General features: G+C 41.9%; 1 protein-coding gene across 16 annotated transcripts in view; it reads right to left on the bottom strand.

Annotated features, from left to right (window-relative positions):
* Positions 1-14,776, bottom strand: part of robo2 (roundabout, axon guidance receptor, homolog 2) — a 453,442-nt gene that overhangs the window by 187,926 nt on the left and 250,740 nt on the right. For 3 of the 16 annotated variants that reach the window (XM_084418232.1, XM_084418226.1, XM_084418233.1), the window contains exon 1: positions 7,973-8,704. The exons of the other annotated variants lie outside the window; for them this stretch is intronic. In XM_084418232.1, coding sequence (XP_084274358.1) covers positions 7,973-8,030 — 58 coding nt within the window. In that variant the 5' untranslated portion in view covers positions 8,031-8,704. Of the gene's footprint in view, positions 1-7,972; positions 8,705-14,776 lie in introns of those variants that run through there. 16 annotated transcript variants of the gene reach the window in all.

Genomic DNA, 14,776 nt, shown 5'->3' with positions numbered 1-14,776 from the left:
TCCCTGGATCGCAAAACCAGTCACAAGGGTATATTTGTGGCAATAGCCAACAATACATTGTATCGGTCAAAATTATCGATTTTTCTTTCATGCCAAAAATCATTAGGATATTAAGTAACGAACATATTTCGTAAATGTCCAACCGTAAATATAAAAAAAGATGTATTTTTGTGAGTGAATTCAGCACAATCGCGAACATAAATTGACAAACTTTAAAGGTGATTTTCTCAATGTTTCGATTTTTTTGCACCCTCAGATTCCAGATTTTCAAATAGTTGTCCAACTATTAGCCAAATATTGTCCTATCTTAGCTTATTCATTCAGCTATCAGATGATGTATAAATCTCAATTTAAAAATATTGACCCATGTGACTGGTTTTGTGGTCCAGGGTCACATATAATCAGATATAAAATAGAATATGCGTGTTTGGCGTACTGTCCGAAGGGGAGAGCTCGGAATTTGCCCCGAAACCAGAGTACCCCCCCGGGCAGGGATAGGAATAATCAGGAGTGAGTTGGGGTGGAGGAGGGATGCTGTATATGCCTCCTCTCATTATGATTGGGTAGATTATCTAAACGTGCTCCTCCCGAACTTTGTTAATAAAGCATCATATGTAGATAGTACATCATATGTACTATCCTGAACGCAAAATGGAGCGTATCGAGAAGTAACTGAATCGGATTGAAATGTAAACACAATACAGAATTGAAACCCAATTTCATCCACAAATTCGACCTGGAATCTACATCCACAATCCTGAACGCAAAATGGAGCGTATCGAGAAGTAACTGAATCGGATTGAAATGTAAACACAATACAGAATTGAAACCCAATTTCATCCACAAATTCGACCTGGAATCTACATCCACAAACCCTCAAAACCTTTAACTTTTCGCTCAAACCAGTTTCTAAACTAAAAGTCTCAGCTTTCAGTTCTGAATCTAAATCTGACTGAATCCAAACTGAGAATTCAGATTCTAAACGTCACTGAAAGGGAAACTCTCGCCAAAATGATGAGGTAGACTATTTTTGATTGTCAAAATGCCGGCGGACACAGCTACAGTGAGTTGTTCAAAATCTTTTTTTTAGTAAACTCTGTGTACACAAACAATGTTCTCAATGTTCGAGTTCATGTGAAGAGCCGTGATACTTCGAGCAAAGTTTGATGCTATCATAGAAGTGCCCCAAGCACTCCCATTCAAAAGGCAATTTGACCGAAAATGAAAATATAGTCAAACTTAAAAGTGGCGTTTCCATTCTAATTATGCTTTTAAACGAAAGTTTGCCTCGGGTAGATTAACAAAAAGACCCTAGGTTGCATTTTGGCGAGAGTTACCTCGAAGTGAACAAGTGTTGTACAACAATCTTAAATATCAACCTGCAAACCTGAATTTAACAGTTCCAACTGATTCTAAACTTGTTTCAAACTTCCTAGTTGAGAAAAGTTGAGAAAATCTCCTCAGTGAAACTTTCTCTGTGAGAATCGAAAGGCCTGGTCTCGCGCACGCAGCGGGCGGCCTGAAGCGCAGCAGTCAGCGCGTGCCGTGATGCATGAGAGTGAAGGTGGCAGCGTGGAAGATTTTATACACTGCCCTGCACTGCTCTCCTCTGCATTACTGCCCTGACGCGCATGACGGATGCGCTTTGGAGTGCCGGGCAGTCTCTCTGTCTTCAGCTGCTCCGCTGCGGCTGAGCCTCATCCATTTTCATGACCAGGCAGAGCAGCTTTTAATCTCACTGTCTTCTCTGCAGTCTTTCGTTCGTATCAGGCACAGGCTGGAACGAGTACCGGACCAAAGGGGAAAAACTGCAGCTCTGGGACTTGATTATTCTGGAAAAATAGTCTTAGCTGAATTTCATTTATATTCTTTACCCCTCTCTCACCGTGTGTGTGTGTCCTTCTTATCTGTTTGTGTTGTGTTGAGTCATTCAGCCTTGACACAGATCCTTTCTTATCTAAGAGCTGCCGAGAGACAACTAAACGAGGGCAAGGTGAAGTCAATGGATGAAAGAGCAAATGACACTTTCTCAAACATGACTTTGTGAACTGAAGAAGTTAGTGGACTGTACAAACTGTGTCCTGCCGAGTCTGTTGACTGTCAAATGGAGTGAAAGATAAAGGCCAGGCCGCCATCTACAAACAACTATCTCTGGCTGGATAAATTGTCCCTGACACTTATCGCCATGTAGTTTCCTTTCTGACTGGCAGTCTGGGTCTAGGCACCTAGTGTGACCAGTGCTTCACTAAGGGAAAATATGACACTTGGCTAATTTTATTCACATTAAATCCAAAATTAATTGGCTCAACAAGTCAGTTTTTTGACAATTTGGCTTTTTTTTTTTTTTGCTGGTCAGGTTAGAATACCAACTGGCAGGCTTTAGGCAGGTTTTTTTTGAGCATTTAATTGGATATAAATTAGGATATGCACACCAGATGATTTAATATTTTTGTCCATTTCCCTGGAAGAGAAGGAATGCACATATATTCAACTTCTAGGCGTAAAGCAGCATACATCAAAGCTAACTCGTGTAGTAAAAGTCTGGAAACTGATTTCATTAGGTCTTTAAATAAATAAAAAAGCTCACTTGAAAGGCTTGATCCACTTTTTTGGAAGCAATCCATATGTGACTTGCAACTCAACAGGGTGTTATCAGTCAGTGCATGTGCAGAGCAAAGAGTTTACAATATGTAGGCTATAACTGATCTTGTCAGCAAGTCCGGGAATGTTACTTGAAAAAAAAAAATACATAATGCAGTCTTTGGAAATATATAAAAGTTACAAACTGAAACTACCTTTTCAAATAAGATTCATGATCAAACTAAGAATTCAACTGTGGGAAAAAAGAAAGTGAGTGTAAATAGAGTGTTCTTAGAACCACAAGATAAAAAAGATAAAATTAGGCCACGTAATTAAAGTCCCCCTGTAGTCAATAATGTTATCCCTTAAAACTCATCTTTGCACAACAAAACAACATATTTAAACCTTTTTTTCATGCCTTAAAATAGCTTGAATGCAACTCTACACCCTTGCTTCATTTAGTATGCATGGTTCAATGAATATGCTAATTAGCCCCGCCTCCACTCAATCACACCAGCTTAGAATACCTGATCTACTTGGTCGACTTGCTGCACAATGGTATCGCTCTTTACAACGTCGGACACATAACGGTAATTAATATGATTAGCCAAGGTAAGCCACATAACGGCAATTAATATGACAAGGTGGCTTGACTGCGTTGTCAAACAGCTGCTTTCTAAAAAATCTGCATCCTCAGAAACACTTTGAACAACTCAGAACGTCAGTGGAGAATGGCATCTAGTTCATCATAATATCGTAATATACATCATCCACCTGCTATATAGCTAAATCTACCTGATTTTTCAAATCAACAGAAAAATATACCAGGATAACCTGGCTTCTCTTGAGACTCACATGACTCGCAGCATAGTTAATGATATGCTAAAGCCTGCCACACGCTGACGTGATTGGTTACAAGGTAGTTTGTAACGTAAGAAACACCAGCGATTTCAAACCATGTTTTTGAGACTGTCTTTAGATCACTGCAGGTTTAAAGAGAAAATACTCAGCAATGCACATGATTAGTCTTAAAGCGTATTAAAAACACCACACGGACATATAAACAACATTAAAAACTTGATTTTCACCACAGGGGGGGCTTTAAAACTGTCACATCAAGTCATATTCTAATCCCAAGAACAAATAACATCCAACAAAAGAACATGTTCCTCGCTCAGAGTCTCACATCACCGCATCCTCTTTCTACAAAATGTCATAGGCATGCTTGACTGAGAGCGAGCCAAGCAAATGAAAAAGCTTTTGGTCTCATCCCCCTGAAGCTCTTTTCTGACTCTAATGTATATAATCTCCCCACTTTGTGATGCTTGTGACATTTTCATTGATAGAAAGTGCAAAAATACGGCTAGTGCACTGCATCGTATTCCCAATTCAACAGCCGCTTTTAAATGTCATTCATCCGAGCTTGCCTTTACAGCCGTCGGTGGCGTGAATCAACAAAATTACTGTCAACAAAAACTGTGAAGGAGAGAAATACATTTCATCCTTTTTCTGTCGCACTTCCTGAGGCTGAAACGGTCTCAGTGTGGCGTGACGTAGCGTTTTTTTTTACTTGCAAAGGAAGCAATTATCAATTATGAGACGGATTCGGCTGATTCTCAGAGGAAGAGGCAGGTTTAGAGTGTTTAAGTGATACTCTAAGTATAGCAGCAGTGGTGTAACACTATCCGGCTTCTCATGCTGAGATACTCAATGCTCTTACTGCCTGATACTACAACAATGTCAGCAAAGTGCCCACACGCTGACCCCCGACTTTAACCCTCATTATAGATTCCCTACACCCTCCGCTCTCTCTCAGCTCGCCCATCATCTCCTCTCTCGCTCCAGCTATCCGTCACATTCTTTCTCCAAGAGCCCATCCTTGTTTTAATCCGAGCACTAAACTGAGAAACAGTCTCACATCCTTACATGCACAAACACTCCCAGACTCCAGTGTGGCTGCTTTGTGGTTTCGAACTGCGTACACATCATTACCGCAGGCCTCTCTTCAAAAATGAGGCACGATTACGACAGCGACGCATTACAGCCTTGACAACTAGTGCAGAACAATTCCATTTAAACTCAGCTTTGATGACGCTCCGTTCATAAAGACCCCAGATCAGACCCACCTTTAATTACAGCTCACATTCAATTATGCCAAGCATGTTCATGCAATTGGTATTATCAAACACACAACAAATTTAAGAAATCAAAGCCTCCTGTAGAAAAAGATCACAACCATTTCTTTAACATCTTGATTCATTCTCCAACACAGCAATGGAATTAAAATGAGATTAAACAGAGATTTCATGCTCCGCGGATTTTGCTCCATAGCAAAAGAACCAAGTAATCTAACATGCATCTCTTCTAGACTTTCAGATCAAATCTGAAACTGAAATCTGAAAAATTCTTTAGGAGAAACAACGGGGACAAACTCGATAGCTCAATAGAACATAACGGGCCAGATTTACTAACAGCTTGCGCCAGCACAAACCCTTTTTTGCCGTTAAAAAACTACAGTCAGGATTTACTAAAGACACGCAGTGAAAAATTAGCGCTAGTTTTGCGGCTGACCTTATTGAATAAGCATTTGTAGGAGTTTCCCTTTCAAACGCAACATTTATGGGAGGAGAGTACTTAAATGAATCACGCATGGTGATTTACTTTGTCAATGTACTGGTATTTGTGCCATTATTTACAGCCAAAAAAAGCATCATGTCTTAAACAAGATGCTCTTGGTTATTATGGAAATGATCCGGTTGCGGTAAGGGGCACAGAACTTTCCACTCCCGTCTGCGCTTTTTTGGAATTGCACTCTGACTCTAATTCGCCCTGTTTAGCAAATCTGTCCCAATATCTCTTAAGAGATTAAGGAGCAACCTCAGAGCAATTAATGGTTTCCAGCACATTATGAAAATGACACAGTGACGTTTTGTTGCAAATGTACTGTATTAGCAGACACACAGATGCACTCTAGTCTGGGTTTTAGTTTCTCCTGACACTGCAGAACTGAATCTTCAGTGTGCAGACAAATAGAGCGGTGTCTTCAGAGCCACAAGGGACCGCTGACAGGCAGGTGCATGTCGCCTCCACCAGGGGAGCTTGGGAGTGGGGCATCATCTTGTTCTATATTCTCAGTTATCAACACAGAAAAGAGCCAGGATAATAGCAGAAAACTGGGACGTGGGAACATAGGGACAGGAGCATTGAACGTAGAGCTTCAAGGACGAAATGCTGCAGCCTAGAGTAAGCATTTCTACTATACTGTATCTTATAAAATCATTTTCTGATGAAACAAGTGACGAGACCACCCCAAACTCTAGATATTGCTCAGGTCCCTCCTTCAATTTTTCACCTGTTTAGGGTTTGCCATGCAAAAGAATAAAACTTCTCAGTCTCGCGGTATAGTCTATTAGCTTCATCTAAGCAGAATCAAAACAAGAACCACCACAGGTTTGTCCCGTTCTTGCTAACTCTGAGCCCCAAAACTCCTCCTCACCCAAGTCTCCATTCTCACCCCTCCCTCCTCAAGCAGCATTAATCACCCCGGCACTGAACAGAACCAAATGACTACGGTCATTCAAGCCCAGGACAGCTTTGTTACAAACACAGCCTTTTCTGAATGCATCTCCACAGCCTTTTTGTCTGCTTGGAGAGGGCTGCTCCTCAAAAACCAGCTCCTCCTTCCACCAGAACGGCCGGATTACCTCTCACGGGCCAGTCGGACAGGGAGAGAGGAGGGTTATGGGGCAAACGGTTCACCGGGGTGATTCATGGGCTCTTCCAGAAAGACCTACACCCCTCTTACCCTCCGAAAACGAAGGGCCATGCCTTCAACCAGTGCCTAGCAACCGGCAGCTGGGGCGCAACAGAAATGAGGAAGGACAGGGAGTTTCTGAGCTGAATTGGGCTAGACTAGCAGGCTCCATGGTAGATACAGGGACAAAAACAGGAGACAAACAGCAAGACAGAGAAGTGCAGAAGCTGGAAGGACAAAGGCAGAAGCTGAAGCCTGACTCAGCCCCTTCATCAGTCACTGTTACATCTACAGGCCTTATTCTTCTTAAAGAGCTCAAACAAAAAACCCAAGCAAACACCGTTAAGTGTGAAACGGGGCTTTCGGACAAAGACGCTCTTGACACAGCTAATGTAATGTGTATGTGACTGTCTCGAAGACAAATATGAACTGTTCATGTCATGAAAAGAACCTAAACACAACCCACAGCAACTTCTAGTGCAGTCCGCCTTAACTTAACGCATCGTAAACTATAATTAAGTATTAATTTATTCCCTAGGACAGACCAATCTGACTACATCAAAAGTCATTCGTTTCACGCCACTAACAATATCTTCATTAGTGATTAATTAAAAATCCAACACCTGATTAGGTGTTCACTGTCGTTTACGTGGCTATTTAATATCAGACACTACCGAATTTTGAGAAGTGATTGGCAATCCAAAATACAACAGAACTGAGCAGTTTATGGAGCTTTATGGAGAAAAGACACGAACAGATGGTAAAATGATCTTTCAAATATTACATAAATCATATAAGCCTCTGTGAGTTTTACTGTAATAATAATCCTTATGTAATGTTTTAAAAGGCAGAATGGGCTAAGCAAGAGGATTTAACAAGTCCGAACACAGAGATATCAGAAGAAGATGCGACTAATAACACCAGTTGAGAAGTTAATGTCCATTCTGAAAGCTCTTCAGCATACAGTGCAGACTATTGTGTCTAGTGGAATTGTTTCATACACTTGCTGATCTGACGAAACCTCTCTTTTGTGGTAATTCTTTGCAAAAACAAATAAAAAATGATCAGTCTGTCATTCTCCAACCCTATGTTTCTCCATATGTGCAATCTTTGCGCCACGCCTTGCGCATCCACTGGTGTTTTTCACAGCAGGTGTCACTCCACATTCTGAGACTACTGTGACTGTGGCACCTGCTGTGGAAAGCACTAGTTGGCTCCTACTGTAACCACACTGCTTCAACACTAGAGGTATAATGACCTAGACCTAGCATATTTTACAACAACACCAAACAAGTTTTTTTTTTACCCAAGTACAAATAATTTTCCACAGCAACATTCTATTCTTATTCAAAATAAAAACTAATTTTACATTGCCATGTGATGCCAATAAAATGGCCAAAATAATACCCCATGTGCTCAACGTATAATAAAAATATTATAGGCTATATCTAAGAATCGCTGCATCCACAAAAAAGAGAAGAAAAAAAAACTCCCAAATAATTATAGGTCATGCAGCTATATAAAGTTAAATTATGCATTTAGTAGAGGAATACATGACCAGCAAACTCTCATAAAATTCTAAAATCTCTTCTTTGAAGTTAAAGCTCTCTATTAGAGTGGATCGTAAAAGTAACTCACCATCCACTTGGTTAAAGTATACTAATCCACAGAGTAAAAGGTGTGTTAGAGGACTCATTCTGTCATAGTCCACATGCACTCCACACCTCAGTTCTCAAACACTGGACAAGTTTCTCCTCTTTTAGTATTTGGAGTACGTAGGAACTCTCAGTTGCCGCTCAGATCCAACTGAAATGTCACTTGAGTATTCGCTGGGCTCATGGTGTTTATCTGGATGAGGATTGAGAGCCACGCGCACCGGTGAGGGTTGAACTAGTGTCTGTCAGCCCGTACGTTATACCATGCCTTGTACCAGCCTTAGTGCTTTTGATATCTGACTAAAAAAAAAAAACCTAAAAAAAAAAAAACAGCAGAACTGAGCCAGAATAAGCGGCGAGCACGCGATTCGTCCAAACGCGCGCGTGGAAATGTTGCGCGCTCCGGTTCCTTCGGGAGCTTCTGAAGCACCTTGCAGATCGCTTCCACGATCCTCTCCGTAGTTTAAAGTATGAAGATGTCCTCTCATTTATTAACACTCTATATTCCGCGTCCAGAAAGCTGCTCCAAAGTTCCGTGGTGCGCCGTTAAATCCAGCGTAAATCGGTCGGGGTGGCGCTGGCCCCGTGCAATCGCTCTGCGAGTCTACGGCAGAGTGAATGTGATCCGTCTTGGGAAGGGCGAGTGCTCCGCTGCGCTACTACAGCTCCATAACTGACACCCCTGTGCGCACAGCTCCCGGGCCGAGCCAAGACTGACGCTCATGCTGGAGGAGGAAACAGCGAGGGGGAGGAGTGGAGGAGTGGTGCTGTGGTGGCAGTAGAGGAGGAGGAGGAGGAGGAGGATGCTGTGGGCATAGGTGGCTGGGGAGCGCTCAAAGCTTCGCTCCGATCTTGGCTCACAGCTTTCCGTGGTGTTATCCGCAAAGTTGACCCAAAGCGCCACACGAACGGCACCGCACCAATGCACTAGGTCACCTATAGCGAGTGATACTTATCGAGTAAGATAGTGGGACCAAAGTTGAAATATATAATTCAGATAATATTAAAGTTTTTTTGTTTTGTTTTTGTTTTTAATAATACATTTAAATATATATATATATATATTTACATTTATTATTATAATATAATTTTGTGTTACTTTTTTTACTATTTAAATCCTAAACTAATTTAAATACAATTTAAAATATAAAAAATATAAAATATGTTTGATGCATATTTGATGACAGACAGACAGACAGACAGATAGCCAGACAGCCAGATAGATAGATAGATAGATAGATAGATAGATAGATAGATAGATAGATAGATAGATAGATAGATAGATAGATAGATAGATAGATGCAGATCGGAAGAACACCGTTCACTGAAATATCATCTTCCAGTGTCAGCTCTAAGACTGCATAATTGGTTTCATTAAAATTTGATGGGCTGTCCTGCATTAGGTGTATAATAGCGTGGAGGTCAAACACACAAATCTCATTTCCAGAAAAGGAATTAACTATAAAAAGAACTGACGTAAAAAGTAATTTTAAAGGGAAATGTGTATGGCGTTGCTTTGCATTATTAAAAATACATAAACGCAGATTTTTTTCTCATAACCTTCACTTGATGTAATTTAGGCGATTTTGGTGATGAATTATTTTTATATATTTATTTATTATTTAATTTGAGAGCGAGTATCGGGCAGGGTGAATAAATGCTGTGAAATACACCGGGCCAGGGCACGGCTTGTGTCTGGATCTCCATCAGAGCGTGGACGCACTGGATGCCGCCTGGATGCTTTCCTCCACCAACATAGTGGAGACGAATCTTTAGCGCCCCCTAATGGCTACAGTAAAACACAAGGCCGAATCAAACAAAGACCTCTGAGCTTCCATATTTACAAATATAATATGCCAGAGGAAAGAAAGAACCAATTTGTAAGCATGGACGTAAACAGCAATATTCAGATTAGTGGTCTATCAGTCTATCAGGGTTTTTTCAATGACAATTTCTTAAATGTTTACATTTAACATGTTGCATATTAACATAATGCATATTAACCTTCCTTACTGCAGCATTTGAGAGCTTTCCAACCTTATGAAAATTCATGAAATTCTATCATAGTTAAATAATTACTGTTTCTCTGGTTAGAAAACTACAAAATCCCATTTCAACATAGTACAAAATAATAAATAAATAAATAACTGGTACATATATTACTTTAAAGCAGCAATTACAAGAAATAAAATCACACAATCATCATTACCTTTAAATGAATTTTTATGAATTTATTAACTTTTTTTTTTTTTCGTTTTTTTTTTTTTCAAAAGAAATTCAGACATGACACAAAAATGGCACTCTTTTGGTGGAGCAAAACTGCACTGTGCACATTATCTCAGATTTATAGTCCTAGGTTAAAAAGTGTGTCATTTAATTGAATTCGACCATATCTGGAATAAAAGACGCTTTGAATTCAGCGTGAAACCTTGAATCAATAGCAGCCAAACCTGAGGCACTGGGGCCGATATAAAAAGGTAGACCTGTAAAATCATCAAACAAGGCCTGACTCCTCAGAAGAGCGATTGGACTTGTGCAGGCAGCACAGGGGCCGGATTCCCTGTGCGAGCGGGACGCTGGAATCCCCCTCTTTCAAACTGATTTCTGACATCAAAGCAAAATAAAAGCCCTTCTATGGAAATCATTCAAAAACAGACACTCAAAAACAAATATCTGTTCTTCTCTCATCCCCTTCTTTCAACTGCTCTCGCTCAGAGTCCAAACTCATTTCACACACACATACACCTTTGCAGTGTCATCACACAGCTTCTTTTAAAAGAGAGCTCTCAGTAGGAACATAATGATAGCTTTGACTCGAGAAGCATTTTCCACCTCTTCTGTTTGTTTGTGAGGCGGCATGTCGGAGCTTGCGAGGTTTTTGCTGCTGCAAAATTTCATTTGCGGTGAGTGCTGTCAACGAGCCAGATCCAGCGATCTTCTTGATAGTTTAATCCATGCGTATAAGCCTCACGATGAATGTGAATTCATTATTCCTTTGTCGGCCTGACCGCTAGCAATGCAGGTAGCTGCTTAAGAATGGTACACCACTGAATCGCTCCTATGATGTGAGGTCATATGTCAATTGTATGTATAAGGAATGAAAAGGCACAAAGCTCCTGTTAAAGTAATGAACAAGAAACTGATAGCTTATATGTTTGTTTTAGTGCTTCTTCGCCAAGACTATTACTATGTGAACATATTGGTTGAGCCAGTAAGCAGCCACTATATCATTTATATAAAGAGTAGGCTAGTCAGCAAGAATGTATTAAAATGACTTTTGACATTTACATAGTTACAATGTTTATAGATGGTTTTCACAGAGCGTAGTATAACAGTATAACAGAGGCAAGTAAGAAGCTAGTAAGAGCTTGGCGAGTAAACCTAACTCTGGCCTCAAGAGGCGCGCCAGCCTCTGTCTAGAGATCTGTCTTTAGCGTCCTTGTTAGCATGCCCGCCTCTCATGTCGGAGACGGCGGTTCGAATTCCACTCAAAGCGGGTCGCGTAGGACCGGTTACATTTGGTGCCGTGACCCGGATGGGAGTGAGGTTCAGAGGGAAAGTGAAACAGAGGCAAGCTAGTAAGAGCTGGGCGAGTAAACCTAACTCCTCTGGCCTCAAGAAGCGCGCTAGCCTCTGTCTAGAGACCTGTCTTTAGCGTCCTTGTTAGCATGCCCGCCTCTCATGTCGAATTCCACTCAGAGCGGGTCGCGTAGGACCGGTTACATTTGGTGCCGTGACCCGGATGGGAGTGAGGTTCAGGGGGAAAGTGAAACAGAGGCAAGCTAGTAAGAGCTGGGCGAGTAAACCTAACTCCTCTGGCCTCAAGAGGTGCACTAGCCACTGACGTTACAGACCGCGGTCTCTAACCTCCCATGCCGAACCTCCCATGCCGGTTGAAATCCCGCACGGAATGTGTCAAGTAGGACCGGTTACATTTGGTGCCGTGACCCGGATGGGAGTGAGGTTCAGTGGGTGAGTGAAACAGAGGCAAGCTAGTAAGAGCTGGGCGAGTAAACCTAACTCCTCTGGCCTCAAGAAGCGCGCTAGCCTCTGTCTAGAGACCTGTCTTTAGCGTCCTTGTTAGCATGTCCGCCTCTCATGTCGAATTCCACTCAGAGCGGGTCGCGTAGGACCGGTTACATTTGGTGCCGTGACCCGGATGGGAGTGAGGTTCAGGGGGAAAGTGAAACAGAGGCAAGCTAGTAAGAGCTGGGCGAGTAAACCTAACTCCTCTGGCCTCAAGAGGTGCGCTAGCCACTGACGTTACAGACCGCGGTCTCTAACCTCCCATGCCGAACCTCCCATGCCGGTTGAAATCCCGCACGGAATGTGTCAAGTAGGACCGGTTACATTTGGTGCCGTGACCCGGATGGGAGTGAGGTTCAGTGGGTGAGTGAAACAGAGGCAAGCTAGTAAGAGCTGGGCGAGTAAACCTAACTCCTCTGGCCTCAAGAAGCGCGCTAGCCTCTGTCTAGAGACCTGTCTTTAGCGTCCTTGTTAGCATGTCCGCCTCTCATGTCGAATTCCACTCAGAGCGGGTCGCGTAGGACCGGTTACATTTGGTGCCGTGACCCGGATGGGAGTGAGGTTCAGGGGGAAAGTGAAACAGAGGCAAGCTAGTAAGAGCTGGGCGAGTAAACCTAACTCCTCTGGCCTCAAGAGGTGCGCTAGCCACTGACGTTACAGACCGCGGTCTCTAACCTCCCATGCCGAACCTCCCATGCCGGTTGAAATCCCGCACGGAATGTGTCAAGTAGGACCGGTTACATTTGGTGCCGTGACCCGGATGGGAGTGAGGTTCAGTGGGTGAGTGAAACAGAGGCAAGCTAGTAAGAGCTGGGCGAGTAAACCTAACTCCTCTGGCCTCAAGAAGCGCGCTAGCGGCTGATGATAGAGACTGTGGCCTTTAGCGTCCTTGTTAGCACGCCCACCTCCCATGTTGGAGACACCGGTTCTCACTCAGAGCAGGTCGAGTAGGACCGGTCACATGTATCTTGAAAGCAGAAATAAATTAAAAAGCACAGAAGATGGATGTGTGTGAATGGGAAAATGGCATTAAACAATATTTATGCCTGAGCCACATTCTGTTGTGTGCATGTTCAGCAGTGTTTATATACAGTAAACCAATCTAAAGTATAGTAGGCCCAGGTGGCGTCGCTTTGAGAATGCTGTTCTGCACATCCATAAACAATGCATGTCTCCGCTTTACAGCTAGATGAAAGAACTCAATTTCTCCCTCCGTATCTCAGTATCCCTCTTGTTATATATCTCCATTCTAAATCTATCCACTGTATCCCCATATCTTGAAAGGTAGCCCTGTCCCTGTAGGGTGCTAAATATTGGCTGAAAGTGGATTTATTTTAATTAAAAAAGAAGAGATGTTTACCCAAGCCTGAGAGACACTTCAGAAGCCGACGGTGGTGTGGGGGTGACCGCAGGAAGTGTGATGCATTATTTGTAAATGCTCTTCTCTTTCATGCACACCAATAAGCAAAATAATTAAAGATGCTTATATGAATGTTTAAAAGAAAACAAAGCAAAATCAACCAGATTAATGTTAATAATAAGCTTGCGCTGAATCTGTGACCACAATAAATATGTAGTATTCTCAATTCCACCACAATTACTGAAGGAAATGGGCAATAAAATGGTGAAATTCCAGGCAATACTCATGACTTGTGTTTATACGGTTGAAAACGTCCACACTAATTCCTAACCTTAGCCAACCAATCAGACCAAAGAGGCATAAAACAAAACTAAATGTATTACGCAGTCTCATTACATTGAATTTAAAAAAATGCAAATTGCTTCAACAAAGGCTTTCAAAAAAGCTTAAAAGCAGTGAAATTACAGCATGCTGTCAATCACAAGAAATAACCCGAGACTAGCATTCATATGGTTGAATAAAACCTTCGCTATTACAGGGGCAAGCTTTTCATCTAAGCTCTGCTGAAGGCAAACACACTCACACACGTGAACAAAACCACCTCCCACATCAAATTATCCCTCCTTTCCTCTGCTTGCAACCTTCTCTCCATCATCTCCCACGCCACAATGGCCACCAGCACTCCGCCACATGCTCCAGACCTTCATTTGTTTCCACCTAAACCAATCAAGCGCCTATCGCTGTCAACTCATTTGGCCAATTATGGCTGTGTAATCTTATCAACCCAAATCATCTATCAGGACCCTCCACCGGTTTTGTCTGTGGACCATCTGGTGAGGGAACCCAAAGGAAGCAGAGGTACAGTTCACCTAAAAAGGTCAGATCATTTCGCTCCTGATGGACTTGACTTTTGACATTGACATGCAGAGACATGGGAGATGAGGAATTTATGCAGGCAAGATTTCTTCTAAAGGATCTGAGTGACAGAATGAAGAAAATAACACACGTCAGTAACACTTTATTTTGATGGTGCCCTTTAGACATTCTTTTGACTATAAGTAACGTTGAACCAACATGTTAACTAACTCTCATTATTAATAGAGTATTAGTAGACTGTCTGCTTAATATATGCTAACACTTCATTGTGATGGTTCTCCAACAGATATTCTGACAATAAGTAATTTTGCTAGTACATGTCAAATTATTCTAACCCTAACCCCTTATTCTACTAACCCTACCCCTGCAGTCTACTAATACTTAACTAATACTCTAATGAGAGTTAATTGACATCTAGGTGCAACGTTACTTAGTCAACAGAATGTCGAAAGGGGACCATCAAAATAAAGTGTGACCCAAACGTTTTATTTTTTTATTTTTATGTTTTGTATCATTATAGATATA

Source organism: Rutilus rutilus (assembly GCF_951802725.1).
Source record: "Rutilus rutilus genome assembly, chromosome: 9".
NCBI lineage: Eukaryota > Metazoa > Chordata > Actinopteri > Cypriniformes > Leuciscidae > Rutilus > Rutilus rutilus.
This window is presented reverse-complemented; position numbering and strand designations above follow the sequence as displayed.